We start from the raw sequence: 23,437 nt of genomic DNA on the forward strand, positions 1-23,437 counted from the left end.
GTTCGTCGGCCGGACGCCGGAAGCGGCTCGTTGCTCCGTAGCGGCCGAAGGGGCGGGCTCCAGGGCTGGGGGAGTCTCAGCTGCTCGCGGTTCGCTCGGCGGCGCAAGATGGCGGACATCTCCCTGGACGAGCTCATCCGGAAGCGCGGGGCTGCGACGAAGGGGCGGTGAGCGGCCCTTTCTCCCTCCGGTGCTCAGGGCCCGTGGCCTAGCGGGGCTCGGGGCGGGGGAGGGAGCGGCCCGGGAGCGAAGCGCAGCGCCGTGTGCGCCCGCCCCCTGCCGCAGCCGCGCTCCTCATTGGCCCGGCCCCGCCGCCTCCGCGGGCCCGGCCGCCGGGCGGTCCACACTGGCTGGGAGCGCCGTCGCTCCGGGGAGGCCGGGGGGGCCGGGGCGGCCGGGGCGGGGGGAGGGGGGAGGGCTCGCGGGGTCTCCCGGGGCCGCCCGGTCCGCCCGCGGGGGAGACTGGCCCTGGGCGCCGCGCTGCTCCTCGGTCTCCGCGCCGCCTTGGGGTTAGGACGGCCGAAGTTTAGCGGGGAAGTGACCCGCCCAGGCTCCGCCGATCTGCTGCCGGCGAGGCTGCGACCCAGACCTCAGCTCGCAGGCCCTGCGCGCGCTCCCCGGCTCCGCCGCCCCCGTTAACCCCCGCCTCGCCCGTGCGGCGGTTCACGTCCCCCGAGCGCTTTCGTGCAACCACCGTCCCGTTTTGCCCCCTTTCGCAGCCGTACCGGCCCCGTACCGTATTCGTATTTCTCCCGTTTTGCAGATGACGAGCTTGAGGCCGGGAGACGTAGAGGGACTTAACCCGAGGCCACGAAGAGTTCGTCCCCCTGAAAGTTGGGGGGCTGCGTGCCTTTTAGGAGCTGGCTGAGTTGGCCTCGGGCTTGGGCAAGAAAAAAAAACAAAACAAAACAGGTGGGCCCGGAGGTTAGAGCTTCTTGATGGTTGTCGGAGAAGACTGTTGTGGCTCCGAGTGCGGAGATGATTTGCGATGAGGTGCCCGGAAGTTGCTCCGGACCCTTAAACGTGGTCCGTCATTTCCAGCCTTTAATGAGCTCCAGCTCTCACCTGTTTGAAGTGGGACTGCGGCCAGCAGTTCTCCAGCATACGTGCGGTAGTTCACATGTCCTTGTAAACTGCCTGTAAAAATGTTAGACACGGTCTTCTCGGATCGGAAGTCATTCACTGAGCAGATGCTTGTTAATACCTCCCGCCTGCGGTGGTTAGAAAGTAGATCCTCTCCTTGGCTAACAAGTGCATCCCCACCGCCCCCAGCCCCCTGCACACATCCACTGCACCTGCCGCCACCGCGTACGTAGTTCACCAGCCAGCTATGCACCTGGCTTCTGGTTCATAACAGGCACACAGGAACCGTTAATTTGCTCAGCTGTTCTCTGAGTAGCTCTCTCCTAGGTCTTCCCGCTGGTAACTGGTGTGGAATTGGTGCTCGGTCCTCTGGCCACTTCTAAGACTGAGTTTCATCAGTTTGATGGACAGTTGCTGAATGAACCAACTACCCAGGACGTGCCCTTTCTGCAGTCACCCCCCTCTGTTCCTGACTGCAGACGGTCTGTACTGTCTGTTGGGTCTGTACTTTGTTGGCTCCGATGTGTGCAGAGTCTGGTGTTGGGCATTCGGTTGAGGATCCGTGGGATGACCGAGCACTGAGCCACCAGGCCGACCTGGTGCCCTGGTGGGCCTGTTGTTGGGTTCTGTGCCACCCTGGCAAGATGACTTCAGAGCTGGGACGTTTCCTCATTTGTAGTAATGGTTTCTGGCAGGTTGTTGAGAAGATTAGGTATGAAAATATAAAAATGTACATTTTAAAGTTTGCACCAAAAAAAAAAAAGTTTGCACCAGGTAGTAAGTGTTCAGCAAATGATAGCAATTATTGTGGATCTTCCCTTTAAAGGAGGAGAAGCCCAACCCCTCCCCCTGATGGGGAACATTAGGTTAGTGTTGAAGCCCTAGAGTCAAACTAAGATTTCGATTCCCTTCTCTCACTTTCCACGTGATCTTAGGTTACTTAACCATTCCATATCTCTCTTATTTATAAGATACAGATATTTATTAGGTGATTGCTAATGTAAAGTAGTTTGAAAGTATCTGATGGTTTTAAGTGTTCAATTAATGTTAGCTCTAATCATCATTACTGAAGGCTTTTAAATAAAGTAACTTTCCAGTTTTGTGTAAGAATATGTGAGAATATTACTCTGCTCTTACACAATGATTGGATTGGGAGATTGTGCAGAGACTAGAGCTGTCTACATGCTAGTTTGGCCTACATGCTGTATTTGGATTAAACCTGGTAGAAACTTCAGTTTTGGGCGCCTGAGTGTCTCAGCATCTGCCTTAGGCTCAGGGTATGATCTGGAGTCCTGGGATCAAGTCCCGAGTCAGGATCCCTATGGGGAGCCTGCTTCTCCCTCTTCCTGTGTCTCTGCCTCTTTGTGTCTCTCGTGAATGAATAAATCTTTTAAAAACTTTTTTTTTGTTTGTTTTTGTTTTTGTTTTTTTACCTTGCAAAGCCAGTGAACTACATCTAGGGCATCCCTGTCAAAAACTGAAAGGTCTCAGCTAATGGCAGTGAACAAATGTCGTTTCCTTCAGTAACTATATTGTCTTACATGCTTCCTGGAAGAATTCTTCCTTCCTGGGAACTGTGGGATGGCATTGCATGGAGGTCCCAGGAAAAACTTTGTGCTTGATAATTTAAGTAGAGCCAGTGATTATCTCTTCCTCTTAGTGGAAATAGCACAAGAACCTGTAGAAGTGTAGGGACGCCTGGGTGGCTCAATGGTTGAGCATCTGCCTTCAGCTCAGGGTCCCAGGATCAAGTCCCACATTAGTCTCCCCTCTACCTATGTCTCTGCCTTTCTCTCTGTGTCTCTCATGAATTTAAAAAAAAAAAAAAAAAGAAGGAAAGGAAAGAATGAACCTGTGGAAGTGTAAATAACGTGTTTCCCCACAGGTCATGGAATGTGCTTGTTCTTTAGTGCATCCATTCTGTTTTGTGTTCATCACACCTTGTAAGCCTAGAAAGGGGTCATTACCATTATTACCAGGGTCCTGAATTAATCTTATCAAAAGATTTCCCTGGGGCAGCCTGGGTGGCTCAGCAGTTTAGCACCATCTTCAGCCCAGGGCCTGATCCTGGAGACCCAGGATCGAGTCCCACATCCGGCTCCCTGCATGGAGCCTGCTTCTCCCTCTGCCTGTGTCCCTGCCCCCTGCCCCCTCTCTGTGTCTCTCATGAATAAGTAATACAGTCTTAAAAAAAAAAAAAAAAAAGATTTCCCTGATTAACCTGCAAATAAAGAGTTTTGTGTGATACTTCACTCAGCCATGGTGAGGCGCTGTCCCTCACCATGCACAGCTTGACTTTGTTGACTTTGGTTGCCCAAGACCTATGGAGGAGTCTCCCCTGGACAGCTCACGGCACCAACTGCAATGCGGGCCTGTTCTTGTTGGTGTTTTCCTTAAAACATGAGCGTGCTGCTGCTGGTCAAGTTTGCAGAGTCGCCCACCCTGGTTTGATTAGTTTAGCTCTTGGAAGATAATTGTCCACTGCCACCTTCTGGTTAGAGAATGTTCATGAAAGGCGGCAGGCCGTTGTAGTGGAAAGGTTGGGCATGTGCTGCCCTGAGCAGCTCTGGCCCAGATGCCCTGCCTGGGTAGTTCTTGGAGCCGTGGAGAAGGAGGTCGGTCAGCTTTTCAGTTCAGGCCAGGGCTCTGGTCCTAATACTTATTGCTTGTTTGCTTGTTGAAATAAGATAAAAGAAATGTAGACCTAAAACAAAGGGGAGGAAAATTAGTTATTATGTAACATGGAGGGGAAGAAATAGATTTAAGGGACGCCTGGTAGCTCAGCAATTGAGCATCTGTCTGCCTTCGCTCAGGGCGTGATCCCAGAGTCCTGGGATCAAGTCCTGCATCGAGCTCCTTGCGAGGAGCCTGCTTCTCCCTCTGCCGGTGTCCCTGCCTCTTTCTCTCTCTGTGTCTCTCTCCTGAATAAAAAAAGTAGAAATCTTAAAAAAAAAAAAAAAAAAGGATCTAAAACAAAACATTTGCACAAGACTTTCTTGGAGGGTAAGGGGATGCTATCCTGTTTCTCTGTGTCTGCAAAGCGCCTAATTCAGGATTGATTCTCCATAACAGAACTAAACCGTGTTTTCTCCATGTAAAGGTGACCTCAGGACACACAATTCTAACCCAGAGACCCTATGCATTAAAATCCACCTTCTACTAATAAACCAGGGTTCCCCTTTATGGGCCTGGATCCTTTGGTCTGGACATCTGTCCAGAGCCAGCTCTGGTCGGGGTGTGGCAGAAAGCACTGAGGTTCCAGTGGGGACATTGGCCCTGTCACCCCCAGCGCCCTTCCCAGAACCCCATGGAGTACCTAGTAGGGCCCTGGAACCAGGGTGGGTGCATTGTTTCAGTGTGGCAGGGTGGGGCAGGCCAGAGCCTTGCTCCAAACCTCCCCCACCCTTCTCCCAAACATTTACTGAGGCCCAAAGTGCAGAATGTGTTTCAGGAACATCAGATAGTGTACAGTGGGAGGTGAGGCTGCAGGTAGGAGCTGGGGCCAGTCCAGAGGCTCTGCTGAGGGGCTGGGCTTTGTTAGGAAGCCCTCCGCAGTTCTTGGAACAGGAGGGTAACACCATGGACTCTGTGTTTTGGAGACCCACTCCTAGCAGGAGTGTTTATTTGAAAAATTCCTGATGACTAATGCCTGCCTTGTACCCAGCACTGCTGCCTGCTGGGATGAATAGCCGTCTTTTCATGCAAGAGGAGGAGCAGTGATTATAAAAAGCCTGAACACTGAAGCCCCGAAAGCTGTTCATGAAAGGAGTTGAAAGAACTGGTGTAACCAGGGAACTGAATGCCATGAATTGAGGGGAAGTAACTTAACTCACGCTCCTCCATCCCCAGCCACGTCCCCTCCCTCTCCCAGATGGACCTGTTGTACTGTTCAGAGAGATTCAAAAGACCAGCACAAGGCATCTCGGTGATCTTTCTTGCCACACAAGCGGTCTGGTGTGTGGGTCCCGACTGAGCACACTGGGCCATCCCAAGTGTTTGCGCTCACCCTCTGGTTACTGGAGTGTGTGCTGTGGCCCTGGACGTGACTGGAGTCCTAAGCTCTTCCTTAGCCTGGGGACAGTATGCCTCATTAACTCTTCAAGTTCTGGTCTTTTTTTTTTTTTTTTAAGATTTTATCATTTATTTGAGACAGAGACAACACATGAGCAGGATCAGGGGCAAAGGGAGAGGGAGAAACAGGCTCCTATTGAGCAGGGAGCCCAATGTGGGGCTTGATCCCAGGACCTGGAGATCATGATCTGAGCCAAAGGCAGATGCTCAACCGACTAAGCCACCCAGGCGCCTCTCAAGTTCTGGTCTTTATTTTTGACTCATGCTTCATTTTTGGTGCTCTAACTAGTTTCAGGGAAGTCCAGTGCATCCTTCAGCGGGACCCTGTCATCTGTGAATAACAACCGCATTCTCTCAGGGAGAGAAAGGAGAAAGAGAAAGGAGAATGTCTGGGGTCCCTGTAGGGTCCCTGGCACTTGGTGGGCTCTCAGGACCAGAAAGTTCTTCGAGCCTTTTTTTCATCTGCCTGGTACAGGGTTGACCCAGGCGAGAAGATGCAGGGTGTACCCCTAAGAGGCTCCTGGTCCTGCAGGAGGTGTGGGCTTGGAAACAGATCCTCCTGATTCAGCACAGTAAGTGCCTCAGCTGCATTGTGTCCAGGGCTCCACTGCCCCAAGGAGGGTGCCTCGGGCTGTGGAAGCTGGTAGGGGATAAGTGAGGGAATGCTCTTGAGGGCAGGAGGCACCCCAGCAGAGCTGCGAGAGCCAGGAGGCTGCAAGCTCTGGGCTATAGTAGGCGTCGTTCACATGACCTCTTCCTGAGCACACTGGGCCGGGTCTAAGCCTTCTCACCGCCGTACAGATGTCTAGTTTGTGGCGTCCCCAGAGCCTTCCTCTTACAGCAGGAGTGCTTCTCACCGTACTCTTTTTGGTGACTTGATTTCCCAACCCAAGGCCTCTGGCTTCAGAGAGGTCCCATGCGTAGTAGATGAACAGTTTTATCTGGAGTGCTTTCTGCCAATGCTGGTTTCATCTGGATCTGGACAGTAAATGTTGATCAAAATCTTTCCCTATTTTATGAGTAGGAGGCCTTCAGTAGTAACTTCTGGTCTGAACTGATAGCCTGTTGCTTTTCTTTGATGGGCATCAATAACAGATGTAGGGAGCTGGAAACATTAAAAAAAACAAACCAGTGGGATTACCTCACCTGTCAGTGGGTCCTGGGGGGTAGGGCTTGATTAGGAAGTTTGTGTGCCTTCCATAAATTCCAGGGGCCCCTCAAGTAGCTCTGGGTTTCAGCACAACCACAAAGCATAGCCCCACCATCGCCAAGGCCTTTCAGACCATGAAACTGAGGGCGGACACTCCAGGGGTGGGCGGGTGCTGTCTGCCACACGCTCCTATTTCTCTCTCCCTGATTGGGGCCTCTCTAAACACTCCATTCCTTTTGGCCTTGCTTCCCTCCCTCCTTTCTTTACAGGAGAAAATAGGACAGGGACCAATAAGCAGGGCCTCTCACCCTCACCTAATCTGACTTTCCCTCTCTCTTCCGCCTGGTTCTTGTGTGGACCCACTGGAAAGTATTTAAGTCCTAAAGTAATTTGCCATTTTTCAAAGAAAAACGGTATGTGCATCACTGCCTTGGGCAGTTTTCTGGCATACTGGAGGCAGCAGGTGTTTCCACTGGTCTAAGGATAATAAGATGGAGGTCACATTTGCCTGTGCTGGTACCTTGGGTATGCTCCAGCTGTCAGCACAGGAGCCCGTGGGCAGTCTCCTCCAGTCGGTTGGGGAAGGGTGAGGCAGTAGGAACACTCACTGACTGGCCTGCTGTGTAGGAGGCCTCCCAGGAGAGCTGGACACAATTGTGGGAAACTGTATAGGAACCTGTTTGTTGGGATCCCTGGGTGGCGCAGCGGTTTGGTGCCTGCCTTTGGCCCAGGGCGCGATCCTGGAGACCCGGGATCGGATCCCACGTCGGGCTCCCGGTGCATGGAGCCTGCTTCTCCCTCTGCCTCTCTCTCTCTCTCTCTGTGACTATCATGAATAAATAAATAAAATCTTTAAAAAAAAAAAAAAAAAAAAAAAAAAAGGAACCTGTTTGTTTGGTGGGGTTTTGCCTTCTAACACCAGGTGGGAGATGGTGAACACTGCCATAATCCAGGGTCACTGATGGAGTCAAAGATGCAGAGGCCCAGGCCTTCACCCAGCTTTTGGATTCGGTGGGATCTGGACAGCTGTGTTTTTAAGTAATTCCACAGGAGTTTCTAATGCTCAGCCAGGGTGCAACACCACTTACAAAGCGCTGGGCCCTGAAACAGAATGAGCCCCATTCTCCCCCTCCCAGTCCAGTGGGGAAGAGAAAACAAGCAGATGTGTTCTAGGCATAAAGGAGGGTTGTCCTCAAAGAATCAGAGAGGGAGGGTTTCCCAAAGAGGAGGTGTTGCCTTGGGAGCTGGAAGTCCTGGGCGGGGCACCTGCTGCCTGAGTAGTGGTGACGGTGGCTGAAGTAGAGAGGCCTCGTGGTGTGGTGGGCAGGTGGAGTGAGGTAGCCACCGGCAGACCCCAGGAAGGACTTCAAGGGTTGTACTTGGAAGTGTCTTCGCCTTCCTGACAAGCCACTGAACGGCCAGTGGAGGAACCCCCAAGGAAATGGGGCCTGTTTAATGGAGTTTAGTTCATTTCCAATCTTAACGGTTTCTGAATTTGACGTTCTTGTTCCTAAGTGTGATAAATGCATATTTGGCCTTGTCCCTGGTTCCTGGCATGTAGTTCCTAAAACTCTAGGGAGTTTCCTGAGTTACAAGGGTGGTAGGAGCACCTTCTGTTCTAATGAGGTGATGGTTGATGGGCCCCTGGCTAGCTACAGGATGGGGGCTAGTTGCCAGAAAGACCTAGGCATGATTAGTTAGAACTTGGAGCCCTACCTCACTCCCCTCTAGGGAAGGGCGGGGGCTGGAGATTGAGTTAGTCTCCATTGGCCAATGATACAGTCAACCTTGCTTACATAATGGAACCTCCATAAAAATCCCTACACAGTGGAATTTGGGGAGCTTCTGGGTTGGCGAACATGTCTGTGTGCTTGGAGGGTGGTACACCCAAAGTGGACATGGAAACTCCACATCCCTTCCCATATACTTTATATGTCTCTTCTATTTGGCTGTTTCTGAATTGTATCATTTATAATTAATAATAGTAAACTGCTTTTGCTGTGTTCTGTGAGCCATTCTAGCAAATTCTCAGACTTGAGGTGGGGGTGTGGGTCCCCTCACCTCTACCTGGTCTGTCCAAGTGTGAAAAGCCCAGGATTTGGGACTGGCATCTGAAGTGAGGGCATTTTCATGGGACTGAGCCCCTAACCTAGGGGGTGTGCCCTGACTCTGGGTAGGTAGTGTCAGAACTGAATTGTAGGACACCTGGTTGGTGTCTAGAGAGTTCAAGAACGGTTGAAGTGAGGAAAACACCCACATATTTGGTGTCACAGTGTTGTGAATGGAAACAGTTTGGACAGTGGCTCTTTTTCTTTTCTACCAAGTCTTTGTGTCTTCAGTCTGTTACGGAGCTAGCTCCTGCTCCCAGCCCAGGAGGGCATCGGCCAGCACCGGAGGCCTGGGTTTGCCAGGGGCAGGCTTGGGGACCCTTTGTTAATTGTTGCCTCTCCAAGTTGTTCAGTCCACATCACCGGGTACTGAGGGGGGTGACTGGGAGCATGGCTGTGGAAGAGCTTTGGAAATTGAAGGTTAGGGTATTTGGGGGATATGCTTTTTTTTTTTTTTTCCCCTTGTGGCTAGCATCATTTGGAGGTTACTGTCCCTGATGTTATCTCAGAGCACCTGATCTAGGGAGCAAAACAATCTTACCTAAGTGATAGAAACCACTAGGCCCTTCTTCCTAATTTTATTTGCAAGGCAAAGTGAAAAGCTGTAAACTAGGAAAGAAGTTGCAATATAAGTTTGTTTCAGAGAGTGACCTGATTTCTGGTTTCTCCAGGAGCTCCCCTGCCCCCCATTCCCAGTATTACAAGGGCTCAACTTCCTTCGGATCGGCTACCATCGATAACCCAGATCCGCTTCATATTGCAATTTTTTGCTTGCAGTCTCAATGCCAGACCAGGAGTCGGAGGTGTTCGATCTCGTGTTGGGATCCAGCAGGGCCTTCTTGGCCAGCCAGCACGCACAGCCACCTTCCAGCAGAGGTTTGATGCCCGGCAGAAGATTGGCCTCTCAGACGCCCGGCTCAAGCTGGGAGTCCAGGATGCCCGGGAAAAGCTTTTGCAGAAAGATGCTCGGTTCCGGATCAAAGGGAAAGTGCAAGACGCCCGAGAGATGCTAAACTCCCGCAAGCAACAGGTCACGGTGCCCCAGAAGCCCCGGCAGGTGGCCGATGCCCGGGAGAAGATCAGCTTGAAGCGGAGTTCCCCAGCCACCTTCCTGAGCCCACCCATCGGGACAGTGACCCCTGCCCTGAAGCTCACCAAAACCATCCAGGTAAGTGGCTCTTGCCATGTATTCCTGGGGAGCCAGCAACAACCGCAGATTCAGGCAGGGATTGGGGGCCAGGAGAGTTTGGGCAAAATGACAGTTCTCCCAAGGGTTTATATAGTAACCATATGGAGGAGAGGAGGCAAGGTTTTCATCTAGTTTTGTGGAGAAGAAAGGGGACTCCAGGAAAAGTCAGTGACTTTCTCCAGTGAGTTAGTGAGGGAGGGAAAAGAGGGGAGAAGATGGAACACTTGTGGGGCGTGTGTTGTGCGGCCAGCACTTAACACATAGAACTTTATTTCTCTCTCACTGTGACTCTGGGATCATTACCACAGTTTTATAAAAGAAGACTCTTGGTCTCAGAGATGAGAATCATTGTGCAGTAGGAGTACCAGGGTAGGAGCCTAGTCAGACCTGGCTCCCCATCCAGTGCCCTGGCCACTTGCACAGCTGCCAAAGGGAATGAAGACAATATTTCGTCTTCATAGCAACTCTGGTAACAGGAACAGCAGCAGCTGCGAACATGTATTGAGCCAGGCTCATGGAGCAAGACCATTAGGCTTTCTGTGACTCCTGCTTCAGGCATGAGGCACTCTGGAGGGCTTTTCCCACAGACCACAACTGAGTGCCACCATATTTCAAGTTCAGTGATTCCTTACTCCTGCAGAACAGACGTGGACCCCATGGGAAAAATTATGGTCTCTGTGTGTTTCTAGGTTCCACAGCAGAAAGCCATGGCACCACTCCACACCCATCCTGCTGGAATGAGGATCAATGTGGTCAATAACCACCCAGCCAAACAGGTGAGAGAGTGGGCACGCACCTACATGTGCATGAGTGTGTTGTGTACTGTGTAGGTGTACACGTGCATAGGTTCTGGAGACCTCTGCTGGGCGGATTAACTGACCTTAGCCCAAGGTTTCTGGTGTGAAGAATTAGAGGAACTACATTTGGTTTTTTGCAATTTCTGAGTTTTATTTATTTTTATTTTTTCAAAGATTTATTTATTTCAAAGAAAGTGAGTGGAGTAGGGGCAGAGGGGGAGAGAGTGTGAGAGAGAGAGAACTCAAGAAGACTCTCACCAAGCACAGGAGCCCATTGACTCTGAGCTAAAAGCAAGAGTCAGACACACCTACTGAGCCACCCAGGCGCCCCTGCAATTTATGAGTTTAAAAAAAATACCGGGGATCCCGGGGAGGCCCAGCAGTTTAGCTCCTGCCTTCAGCCCAGGGCATGATCCTGGGTTCCCGGGATTGAGTCCCACATTGGGCTCCCTGTGTGGAGTCTGCTGCTCCTTCTGCCTGTGTCTCTGCCTCTCTCTCTGTGTCTCTCTCTCTCTGTCTCTCATGAATAAATAAATAAAATCTTTTTTAAAAAAATACCTCTTACAATAGGGAGGAGGTGAGTATGTAAGAGGCAGAGAGGCAAACTGGAAGTCTTCTACTTTTTATTATTAAAATAGTATGTGCCAAAAAAAAAAAAAGAAAGAAAGAAAGAAAAGCTCAATATGTGCTTAATATAGAACATTAGTAAAATCGAGAAAGTAAAAAGGAAAAAAGAATTCTTGTGCTCCTTCTCTCCAAAGCCAGCTGCTGTTGAAATGCTGCCCTGGCTCCTTCCTGGGTTTTTGGTTTTTTAAGTGTCATTATTGTTGAGTTAATGCCTACTTGTAGTTGTGTGTGTATTATTATCCAATTTTGTGTCCTTCTGTTTTCACTGTATAGCTCAAGCACTTCTGTGATTCACATTCACTGTAAACATTTTTAATAACTGCATAAACCATTGAATTGATGTTCCAGTTTTTAAAAGCCATTCTCCTATAATTTTCACTGTTAGAAACCCTGCGAATATCTTTGTGGCTAAAGCTTTTTCTAGAGTTTGGATTTATTTCTGTAGGCCAGACTGCCTAGGATGGACTTTCTAAACCCAGGATTGTAAACACCTGTTTTAAGGTTTTTCTAGGTGTTGCCCACTTGTGGGAAGGTAATTCTTATGAACCTGGAGGTTGCAGCACTTTTGTTAGGCCCTTGTGGGTGGAGAGCCGGCCTGTCAGGCTTTGACTCCCAGGCCAGTATCCCCCGGTTCTTTCCCGCCACCCACTTCTCCCTCCACCAACCAGCTCCACATAGTTTGCTGTTCTTGCTCCAAATGTCCTTTGAGAGCCTAAGGCCACATTAGCTTTCTTTTTGTTTTTAATGTTATTCCTTTTTTTTTTTTTTAAGATTTTATTTTATTTTATTCATGTGAGACACAGAAGCAGAGACCTAGAGAGAGAATCAGGCTCTTCTCATGGAGCCCAGTGCGGGACTTGATCCCAGGACCCGGCGTCCTGCCCTGAGCCAAAGGCAGATGCTCAACCGCTGAGCTACCCCAAGCGTCCCAGCTTTTTCTTTTTTCTTTCTTTTAGAATTTATATGATTTGGAGGAAGATGATGACTCTGTAGCTCCCATTCCTAGTAAACAGATGAAATTTGCAGCCTCAAGCAGCTTTCTCCACCACGTGGTAAGGCATTTTATGTTTTTGCTGCACTCACCATGTGTATCTGGTCAGGTGGATGGGAGAGGTGGTGGAGAGTACGGCCTTTCAGTTCACAAGTCTGCGTTTGTTTCATGAGATTTTCAGAGTTGGCACTAATCTAATCCCTGGTTTTATAAATACTGAGACCAGGGCATCCAGTGCTATGTCCAAGGTGCCACAGCTAGCCTGTGGGTAGCCTGTCGCGTCCTGAGGCTGCTAGCTGCAGCCTCCACTTGCTGCTGGAGACACTTCAGGGGCAATGGGAGATGCCAGAGGAGGGGATCCTGTTTCCTCTCCTCTGGCAGGAAATTCTGCATGTTCCCCTTCCCTCCGTGGTCAGCAGCTCTGGGCCAGTAGTCCTATTTTTCAGGAGAGGGAGCAGGCACGGGGGGGGGGGGGTGAAATATGCTCAGAATCTCCCAGCTTACAGATAGTGGATCTGAGTCAATCCAGCTCATGCCGTCTGCCTCCCTGGCCGCATCTGTCATACTCCACTGGCTGTCAATATTCAGAAAGCAGCTTGAGAAATGTGGGGTCCAGCGTGAGAAGGACATTTCATTTGATTCAGAGAAGCTAGTGAATCACCCCTGCCCCACACTCTGCCTCTCTGGCTGCTGCATCCCTTCCTTCTTCCAGAGTCAGTACCTGGCAAGTTCTGTCTTAAGTCAGCAAGGCCACCTGCTACTTTTGCCTCAGACATCTTTTGCCTCTGACACATTAATCTCAAGGAGTTTCCTGGTTTACATTTCCAAGGGACCACATCCCCAGTTAGGGGCAGCAGGAGAAGGAGGAACTGTTTCTTTTTTCTTTTTTTTTAAGATTTATTTATTTATTCATGAGAGACACAGATTGAGAGGAGAGGCAGAGACATAGGCAGAGGGAGAAACAGGCTTCTCGTAGGGAGCCCGATGCGGGACTCAATCCCAGATCCGGAGATCACGACCTGAGCCAAAGGCAGGCGCCCAACCGCTGAGCTACCCAGGCGTCCCGAAGAACTGTTTCTGCTGGTCTGCACATGTTGTCTCTGCCAGCATGTCCTTCACAGTCTGGGAGCTGATGAGGCCAGGGCTGTGCATGGTGCTTCTGTGTGGCAGAAATGGGGGCCAAGAAGCTGGGAGTCTGCCTTTCTGAAAAGTGGGTTCTTGTGCCTGGCCAGCTCAGAACTGATGATTATTAGCCCATTGTGATAGAAGCATATGCTTCTGTCATATCTGAGAATGAACTTTAAGCTTTTGGCCTTCTGATTAGTCCCAGATTGTAGGGGTTTCATAAAATCTAAATGGTATGGGTAGACCTGTGGCTCCAGGCCAGACCTGCGTGGAAGTTTCTCACGAAGGGCTTCATGCACTGGAGAGTGACTTTTTTTTTTTTTTTTTTGGAGAGTGACTTCTATAAACATGTTGGGCAGACTGCATATCTCCCCTCCCGCCTCTTCCTTGGGGGAAGTCACTGGTGGCTTTTTTGGCTCCAAATCTCTAATGGAATTGGGGAGTTTGGAAGCCTTGGGGGTGGCGGTTGCCAGCCACATAGGGCTTCTCTCTTGCCTTCTCTAGCTTTTCAGATTCTTGTCCGCCTCTTTGTTTAGGCCGGGCTGAGCAGTTCCAAGTTCTCCATGTCCAAGGCCCTCCCTCTCACCAAAGTGGTTCAGAATGATGCTTACACAGCTCCTGCCCTCCCCTCCTCTGTTCGGACAAAAGCCTTGACCAGCATGTCTCGGACACTAGTGAACAAGGAGGAGTCCCCCAAAGAGCTGCCGCCTGCTGAGGTGAGGTGAAGGTGAAGGAGAAGAAGTGACTGCATCCATTGAGAGTCAGCCTGTGCTGGGTGGGCAGTGTATCATGTGTACTCTGTGGAGTCCTCACAGCACCTCCGGGAGGTGCGCATTACCACCGCCATTTTACAAATGAGTGCGCCAAGACTCAGTGACCACTGCCCTCAAATGCTTCTGGGCCAGTGGGGGAAACAGCTGCAGATAGAGCAGTTTTGGTGATAGAACAGAGGTCTGCCCAGAGAAGAGCAGCTGGGAGTACTGAAGAAGGAGCATTTGATTCTACGGGGCAGGTCGGAAAGGCTTTAAGGAGAAAGTGTCACCTGAGTTGGATGGGTCTTGAAATGTGATTGGCATTCCATGCAGAGGTTCAGAGGCATAGTGGTGGGGCATGATTGTGACAGGCTCTCTAGGAGGCTTTTCTCTGGGCCTTCTGGTCACTGGCCGGAAGTGCATGCTGCTGCTGAACCCACAGCTATTGTCTGATTCTGGGAACTGTCTCCTCTGGCAGCCTGTCCTCAGCCCCTTGGAAGGCACCAAGATGACTGTAAACAATCTGCACCCTCGAGTCACCGAAGAAGACATTGTGGTGAGTACTATGTCCTGCCAGAACTTTAGATTCAAACCACTTCTGTGTCAAGGGACCCCAAGACCACCCCCAGGTTCACTCTCTAAGACTCACAGGACTCCTCATAGAATCATGTCAGGGCTAAGGCTTATTACAGGATACAGCAAAATCAGCAAAGGGAAAGGTTTATGGAGCAGAGGCTGGGGGAATCTAGGTGCAACTTTCTGGATTCCTCCTGAATCGAGTCACACGGAACGTATTTTATTCCCCCAGCAACGAGCTGTGACGCATGAAACCAGGGAGCTCGTTACAGACTCAGTGCCCAGGGTTTTTACCAGGAACCCATCGCGTAGGCATCCTTTGCCCATGCTGCATACCAGCATTCCAGACTGCCAGGAGGAAAAGCAGGTGTTCAGCATAAACCACATTTGCACAGTTTATACTCAGTGAGCCACTCTTATCAATTAGGGTGGTGGGAGCTTTCCCCAATTCCAGGTTCCCAGCCACCAGCCAAGATCCAGCCTTGGAAGCAGGTCTTTTAAAAGATAGCAGTCAGGCTGGCTGTGTTAACTGTTCTTTGCAGCTTCTAAACCAGGGCCAGGGCATTGTGCTGAATGGGTCTTGACTGGGATCCTCTAGTCCCATGGCTTACAGCCCCATTGTTCTTATTTTCCTGTGGGTCTCTGGAACTTCTGCCTCCTCTAGGGGTTTTCATGATTCCAAAGTAAAAGCAGTGAGACAGATTGGTGTTATCTGGTGATTGGCCCTTCTGGATTGGCCTGGTCTGTTCTGTCCTGCCCTTACCCTGAGCCTGGTAAGGATGTAGCCAGGACTTCTCTTCCACCTTGTTTTTGTTTTTTAAATAACACTCTTAGTTTAAAAATCTACATACCCTTTTAACTCGGAGCTGTTGAATCATAGAAGAAATGCAGCTGCACTCCAGCCTCTCTCTGAACTGAGTTTCAAGTTCTTTAACAGCCCATAATGGCCACCACGTTTGACGTTTCAGGTTTTAACTATGAAACACGAGTGCTGTGTGATAGCTTTGAGAAGTAAGCAGGCTCACCAGGAAATGGTACACACAATGGAAATTGTAGCCTCCTTTGTCTAATACTTGGCAAATTAATAGAGAATTAAAACAAAGTTTTTTCCTGATTATAAAAGTAGTAGTAGCTACTGTTTATTGAGCACTTATTATGTGGCAGGTAATTTGTATGCAAGATCTTTGAAAATACAGAGTAGTGAGAACTGACCACCATTCAGAGTGGACACCAGTAATAGCCACTGTCCCTTCTTTACCTATGTGGATAATGTTTAGAGAATAGTAGTAATAAAATTGGTATCACACTTAGTATTCAGTTCCATACCTTGGTTTTGGTATTTAACATTTTCACTTTATCACAAAACAGATTGTTTCAGTGACCTTCTCAGAAACCATTCTGTCCTCATAACAACCTGGTGAAGGGAGTCACAAAAGAAGAAATGGCATGGGTTGCTAGTCAGCCTTTGTGATCCATCTCCTCATTGTCTTCCTTCTCTGGCCTTACCTCCTGCCCTGGAAAACAAGGCAGGGGTGGGGAGGTTATCAGGGGACATGAGGATGATAGTCACACACATGTACAGAGAGCACTGCACTAAAAAATGACTTTTCAGCAACCCTGGGAGGAAGGTGAAACCATTCCTTTTCTTTTTTTTTTTTTTTTTTTTTTTTTTCCCCAGAAGAGAAAACTCATGGTCAGGGAAGTTAAATAACTTGCAGATTCCCTGGTGGCATATTTACCACTGCCTTTGATGAGCTACACGTTCCTTTGCATGACAGGGCCCACAGAGAAATTCTCTGTTTTCCTTGTTGAGAAAGTGGGTACCAAAGCAGGAAGACTTTGGGGGTGCCTGGCTGAAGGACACAGGGACTTCAAGGCTTATAAGCCCAGACCCGTGTCCTACTGCCAGCTCAGTTTGCTCCCTCATCTGGTCCCACTTGGAGAGGCCTGTGGATGTCCCAAGGATACTGCCCAGACCGGCACCTCCCCAAATCCTGGGCGCTGAGCATGTTCAGCTGGAGTGTAGCCACCAGTCTACCCAGAGCCCTCTCTGAGTGTGTAGATGGCAGGCAGGCAGGGTAATGGTTCCAGATTCTTCTACAGCCCTCACCCATCTTATTCTTTGCAGGAGCTTTTCTGTGTGTGTGGAGCCCTCAAAAGGGCTCGGCTGGTCCATCCTGGGGTAGCAGAGGTGGTCTTTGTGAAGAAGGATGATGCCATTACTGCATATAAGAAGTATAACAACAGGTGTTTGGATGGTAAGTCAAGGAGAAACCAGCCACTTCACCTTCCCGCTGCCCACGGCTCACTACCCGGCATTAGGCCTTCTGAGCAAGCTTTCCTCTGAGATGAATGGAAGGACTCCTGATGCATTCCTCCCTCTGGGGTTTCCCTTGCACAAAGAGCACACACAGATGTGCAGTCCCCTGAGCTGCCGGCTTTACAGGACCTTGGGTTTTCACCCAGTCCTAGGACTTCAGTTTAGCGAGCAGAGAACACCATTTCTCCATGGGTGGTTCTCTTAGAGGTGTTGCTGGGGAAGCCAAAAGTCCTAGCCGTCTCCTTCCAGATGTTGGTCTCATTATTTCTGGGCCAGTTTCCTCAAAGGCCTGAAGCCTTGTCTAACTGTTAGCACCTGGGTGAGCTCTGCTCCTGGGGAGCAAGCTACTGATTTTACTGAGCTCAGAGTCACATTATTTATCTCAGGATAGCCTGTGGAGAGAAACTGCTGTGTCCCTTTTGTCCACTGGTTAGTTCTTTCAGTGTTTATTGAGTACACTTGTGGACCGGGGACCTGTGCTAGAGATGCAGAGACTAATGTAACACAGAGTTTTGATTTGCATTTCCCTGTTGGTGAATGATGTTGAGTATCTTTTCCTGTGCATATTCACCATTTGTATATCTTGGAGGAATGTCTATTCAGACTATTTGCCCACATTTTTTTTTTTTTTAAGATTTATTTATTTATTAGGGAGAGTGAGCACACAGAGGGGGAGGGAGAAATAGATTCCCCACTGAGCCGGGAGCCTGAAGCAGGGCTCAATCCCAGAACCCTGGGATCACGACCCAAGCCAAAGGCAGACACTTAACCAACTGAGCCACCTAGGCACCCCAATATTTGCCCACCTTTTGAGTTTAAAAAAATTATTTTTGGGGTCCCTGGGTGGTGCAGCGGTTTGGCGCCTGCCTTTGGCCCAGGGCGCAATCCTGGAGACCCGGGATCGAATCCCACGTGGGGCTCCCGGTGCATGGAGCCTGCTTCTCCCTCTGCCTGTGTCTCTGCCTCTCTCTCTCTCTGTGACTATCATAAATAAATAAAAATTTTAAAAAATAAATTAAAATTATTTTTAAGAATTTTTTTTTTTTTTTTTTTAAGATTTTAGTTATTTGTTCATGAGAGACAGAGAGAGGCAGAGTCACAGGCAGAGGGAGAAGCAGGCTCCATGCAGGGAGCCCGACACAGGACTCGATTCCGGGTCCCCAGGATCACGCCCTGGGCTGAAGGTGGCGCTAAACTATTGGGCCACCAGGGCTGCCTTAAGAATTCTTTATACTTAATTCATCTCTTATCAGATAACTGATTTGCCAGTATTTTCTCATTCTGTTATCTTTTCCCTCTTTTTGATCTATGCATTTACAGCTATTCATTTTTCTCTAAGCAGTGCTTTAGCTGCATCCCATGGATTTTAGTATGTTGTGTCTTTATTTTCATTCATCTCAAAGTATTTTCTGAATTCCCTTGTGATTTCTTCTTTGACCTGTTGATTATTTAGAACTGTTTAATTTCCATGTTTTTGTGAATTTGCCAAATTTCCTTCTGTTCCATTAGTGTTTAAAGAAAATATGTATTTTGCTGCTGGTAGGTATCTGTGAGGTCTAGTTTATAATGTTCGAATCTTCTGTTTCCTTGTTGGTCTTCTGACTGGCTCTTCTTGCCATTACTGAAAGCGAAGTATTGAAATCATCAACTGTTTACTTTTTTGCTTTGTGTGTTTCAGGGTCTGATGTTAGTTGCATATGGTTATATACGTATATGTTAGTTGTATGTATGTTTATAATTGCTTTTTTCCTGGATTGGCCCTTTTATCATTACAAAATGACCCTCTTTTTCTCAGGGCCCCTGGGTGACTCAGTTAAGCATCTGACTCTTGGTTTTGGCTCAGGACATGATCTCAAGGTCAGGGGTCAAGTTCATTGGGCTCTGAGCTTTTCGTGGAGTTGGCTTATGATTCTTTCTCCCTCTTCCTTCCTCCTGCCCCTCTCTACTCACCTGTGTGCATAACACATGCTCTCTCTCAAATAAATAAAATCTTATAAAACAAAATAATGACCCTCTTTGTCTCTATGTAACTTTTTTTTAAGTGTTTTGTCTTATATTAGTATAGTTACTTCAGCTTTCTTGGGGCTGCTGTTTGGGTGATAAATCTTTTTTCATCCTTTTACTTTCAACCATTTTATATCTTTGAATCTAAGGTGTGTCTCCTATAGATAGCATATTGTTGGATCTATCTTTTCTTTAATCTAGTTTGACCATCTCTGCCTTTTGGATTATTTAATCCATTCCCATGTAATGTAGCACTTACTTTTTTTTTTTTTTTTGCATGACATGAATATTTTCTAGCATGACATTTTAGGCCCTTGAAAGATTTTTTTCACTATATGTTTTGAGTCACTACTGTAACGGCTGCTCCAGGGTTCACAGTGTATGTTGTAGTTTACCAGAATCTCTTTCAGATAAATACTAATTTAATTCCAGAGAGGTAGTAGAAGTGTTCCCCTCTATGGTTCTATCCCTCTCCCTCCCTCTTGTGTGCTGCGGTTGCTATGCTTCTCACATGCTGTGTAGAGGAGCAGTGCGGTTTTGGAGCAGTTAATCCTTCACGGACAAAGTGGAAGTCTGTACATTTGCTTTTGAAGTCTTTTTTTACTTAGTTTCACCACATAAACATTTTCCTTTACTACTTCACAAATGGGTTTAGAGAGAGTTCTCCCTTCAGCTCTCACCTCCTGCTCAAAGCGAGGTCTGTTACCACGTCCTCTTTTGTGGGGACCTCATGCCCTGGGATCCCCAAAGCCTGGCACCCCTGTCTCCCGTCGTGGAGCCAGAGCTGCCAGAGTAGGGTGTTGATCCTTGGTGATGGAGTGGGCAGCTCTTGTCCTTTCGTCTTGCAGAGCTCTTTCCTTGTTGGTTTTTCAGGGCAACCAATGAAATGCAACCTTCACATGAATGGCAACGTTATCACCTCAGACCAGCCCATCCTGCTGTAAGTCCTGAAGGTGCTGGGGACCGGGCGGAGCTCTTCTCCAGGTTTATGCTGTGTGGTTGGCTCTTGATCCTGCAGGGATCGTGCCTGCAGCACCGCTTCCCTCTCCATTTCTTCTGCGCTGTGGGCGGACGGGCGTCGGGCTGCTGAACTTTGTACAGAGTGGTGGTCATTTTCGCGGGGGATGGACCCCACGCTCAGCTTTATGATGTAGAAAGTCCTGTGACGGAGGTGGGAGAGCAGCCAGCTGTGTGTACCGTCCCAGTGAATGGAAAACCACCTCATGGGCTCTGATGGAGGTGGTGCACAGTGCCAGCCCTTGTTTTAGGACACGCGCCTACGCATACGTGCCTGACCCAGGACTGGGGGGTTTTGAGGCTGAGATGCATAAACTATAGATTGGCAGGACATCATTTTATAGACAAGGAGACAAAACCTCAGGAAGATATTAGACTTGCCACGGTGGGAGGGGCAGGCCGAGTTTGAAATTTAGAAAAGCCAGAATTTGAACCTCAGATATTGAATTGTGTGATTTGGACAAGTTTGTTAAGCTATGGTGCAAGAATAAGTTGTATTCTGGAAAATAGGGGTTTTATGACCTAATACGTTTGGGAGCCATTGGGCTAAACAGCAAAGTTGACTTCTTTACTTTAAGACTTCTCAAAATACATAATTCGCTGATGTGTAAGTGACTGTCTCTGAAGGGCCTGCAGCATTTCTTAAAACCCCAGATCACAACAGGCTGCATTTCAATTTTGTCATCAGCAAATCCAAAAATGATAGATTTGCTATAGAATGTAATGAGATCAAGGAGTACAGAGCACAGAAAGCATTCTGTTCAGCACCTAACTTTCCTAACAAACTTAGTAAACAGTGAGTTCCCTCCCCATCTGAGGGAAAACTGACAAGGATTTTGACTCTTCTCTGCTCTCCACAGACGGCTGAGTGACAGCCCCTCAGTGAAAAAGGAGAGCGAGCTGCCTCGCAGGGTGAACTCCACTGCCTCCTCTAACCCTCCTGCCGAAGTGGACCCCGACACCATTCTGAAAGCGCTCTTCAAGTCTTCGGGGGCCTCTGTGACTACGCAGCCCACAGAATTCAAAATCAAACTTTGAGCAGGGGAGTGAGGCAGCCAGAAGCGGGGGCAGAGGAGGGTGGCTCTGTTTCCTAAAGCAAAGCTTGTGACCAATGGGCCGTCGGACTGGAAGGCCCTGAGCGTGGGAAGGGCCGCCAGGGGTAGAGAGCTTCCTCACTGGACGGGACCCACCTCTCTGTTTTGTGTCCTACCCTGTGCTCTTCTGTACGTTAACATTTCCTGTAGTCTGTGTCTTCTCCCTCCACCTCCTCACCAAGGTAGGCTCGTGTTGCCCAGAGCATCCCTCCCCCCTAATCTCAGTCCCAAGCAGATTTCTTGTCTGAAAATGGTACCCTCAGTTCTCTGGCTGGCTTTTTGGGGGCCCCATGGAATGCAGGGCTGAGGCCTCTGTGAAGGACACTTTTCTCTGGGAGGTGAAGAGCTGCCTCCCCTTTCTCTTTTTTTAAACTTTTAAACGAAGTAGGGAATGGGAGCCCCTGCCCTCCTAGGGGAAGCCAGGTCAGTGTGAGAGCTGTGCCGCTCACCTACCTGGTCATTGCAGGTGGCCTGGGTGGGGATCAGGCCACAGCCCTCTTGTCCTCTCGCCACAACTGGCTCTAGACAGTGTGGTCTGGGCACACATGGCAAGGGCAGCGTGGGGCTGCCGCTCTGCTGGGAAGAGCATCCCTGGCTGCCAGGTTATCTGAGAAGGCCTGGGCCATCTCTGGTGTCTCAGTCAGCTCTCACATTCACGTTTCCCTCTCCCTGGGTTCTGCTGTGTGCCCTAGCCCAGCTCTCAACCTCTGGGTCTCAGTACCAGGAGGGGCGTGCACCATCAGCCCCCCAGTTCTCACCTGGCATGGCGCTCCTCAAATGCCAACTCTCCGCTAGTTGATTTTTTTTTTTTTTTTTTAAACTCTGCCTATTCTGTGACTCTGAGGGCCTGTGGGATTATTTGAATGGGAGATGTTGACTTCCTCCCTCTTTGTTTCTGGCCTCGTGCCTATAGGACAATAGGAATGCTGAGAGAGGCACAGATCCAACTGCCACCAAGGGGTGCTGTTCCCAGTGTTGTGACTGACACATCCATCCTTGACCAGAGGGGTCTTGCCCTGCCTTGGGAGCAAAGTGCGCAGGGAGTGCTGGGTGGTAGGGAGGGAGTGGAGAGAGCAGAGCCGACCTCCCAGGTGAGCTGCTAGGCTCTCCCCTCATAATGGTTCCAGGTGTTTGGGCAGAACTGTAGCCACCACGGGTGGCCCCTGCATACCAGACTGCTTGGCTCCACTGCCCTCAGGCTCCTGCCACGTTGTTGGGACTGCGGAAGGAATCCAGGCTGGCAGAGCCGGAGTGAGTTGGGCAGCAGGCTCGGGGATCTCTACCGAAGCAGCAGCAAGCACTGTGAAAGGCAGAAGTCTAGGAAATAGAGGGGACCTGAGACACAGCCTTTTATGGCCTGCTTGAGGCCAGTCCAGGGAAGACACATCTGGAAACTCATGTTTCAGAGTTCTGTTTAAGCAGGAAAGACCCAGGCTTTGAACACCGCCCAGTCCTCAAGGTCTGCGGTTGCTCAGGCTTTGGAAAGTTGCTCAGTCCATGGAAAGTACCTGATGGTGCTCCACCTTCTGGTTCTTTAAAGAATGCTGCTTTTGTTCCCTTGTTCCCTTTCCCCCTTTGGGTGCAAACTTACTTCTCAGCAGCCGGAAAACATTCCTCCTACACCTTCCCCTTCTTCTTCCACAAGAACACCCACAAGGCAGTAGGACCTGGTTTTTCAGGTACTAGGGACAGTTGGATCACTGCTTGGACTCTGCTTCAAGTAGGGATGGTGAATATCCTCCTGCCTGCATGGCTTTACCCTCCCCTCTCCCCCACCTGTCCCGCCCCGTCCCCCAGCCCTGTGCCAGGCTGCTCTGGCTATCACAGAGTTCACTGAGCCCAGCTGCAACCCTCTGGCCATCCAGACCCTGTCCTCTGCATAGCCATATGGTACATTGCAGGGTGGAGCCTGTTTGCCTGCCCTGCTCTACAGGGTGTCATCATGGAAAATGGAAGAGAAGGTGGTGGGCCAATCCTCGTGTCCCTCTTCACCTCCCACCCCTCCAGGTTCCTCGTGTGTATCTCTTGTTCAAAAGGAGAGGAAGAGACATGAAGGGATGGAGGAGACTATATGTTACTTACCCATTTCTGAATAAATATTTGTTATTCCTACCTTTGAGCTGCTCTTTCTTAAAGGATTCTGAGTAGCTTTATGGGACTCGGCACTAGAAAACAGGAATTTGCCTCTGCTTTACTGCTTACCAGCTATGACCCTGAGGCATTTGCTCACAGGGCTTGCTGAACCCCGGTCCCCACAGCTGAGGATGTGAGCATTGATGTCTGTGAAGTACCTGGCACAGTAACTTAGTACGTTCTGGGCCTCAGTAGCCTCACTGGGTATTAAGTATGGTCCGCTCCAGCATAGAATTAGGTCTGTTCGTGAGGAACAGGAGAGCCTGAATGTTGCCCTGGTTTGAAGAAGTCCGATTCATGGGTGAAACTTATCTTAGATCAATTATGCATTAGAAAAATTAATTTGTTGATGGTTTTTGTGTATGTGGTAAAATACACATAAAATTTACCATCTTAACTA

At 49.3% G+C, this 23,437-nt stretch overlaps 1 protein-coding gene across 2 annotated transcripts; it reads left to right on the forward strand.

The window, feature by feature from the left end:
• Positions 1–23,437, forward strand: POLDIP3 (DNA polymerase delta interacting protein 3). Of its 2 annotated transcripts, XM_038550323.1 has the most exons (9): positions 2–167; positions 9,190–9,580; positions 10,291–10,377; positions 11,982–12,077; positions 13,678–13,857; positions 14,372–14,449; positions 16,598–16,727; positions 19,667–19,733; positions 20,671–23,437. In XM_038550323.1, the coding sequence occupies exons 1-9, from the start codon at positions 109–111 to the stop codon at positions 20,846–20,848; spliced, it is 1,266 nt and encodes a 421-aa protein (XP_038406251.1). In that variant the 5' UTR covers positions 2–108; the 3' UTR covers positions 20,849–23,437. The 2 variants fall into 2 exon arrangements, with proteins under 2 accessions (XP_038406252.1, XP_038406251.1); XM_038550324.1 differs by lacking the exon at positions 11,982–12,077 and having other exon boundaries at positions 1–167; positions 20,671–21,053.

The sequence above is a fragment of the Canis lupus genome, chromosome 10 (assembly GCF_011100685.1).
Source record: "Canis lupus familiaris isolate Mischka breed German Shepherd chromosome 10, alternate assembly UU_Cfam_GSD_1.0, whole genome shotgun sequence".
In the NCBI taxonomy this organism is placed as follows: domain Eukaryota; kingdom Metazoa; phylum Chordata; class Mammalia; order Carnivora; family Canidae; genus Canis; species Canis lupus.

Coding starts and splice junctions, on each gene's coding strand:
- POLDIP3 (XM_038550323.1), top strand. CDS start 109: ATGGCGGACATCTCCCTGGACGAGCTCATCCGGAAGCGCGGGGCTGCG. Junction 9,581..10,290: donor AGCTCACCAAAACCATCCAG/GTAAGTGGCTCT, acceptor GTGTGTTTCTAG/GTTCCACAGCAGAAAGCCAT. Junction 14,450..16,597: donor TCACCGAAGAAGACATTGTG/GTGAGTACTATG, acceptor TATTCTTTGCAG/GAGCTTTTCTGTGTGTGTGG.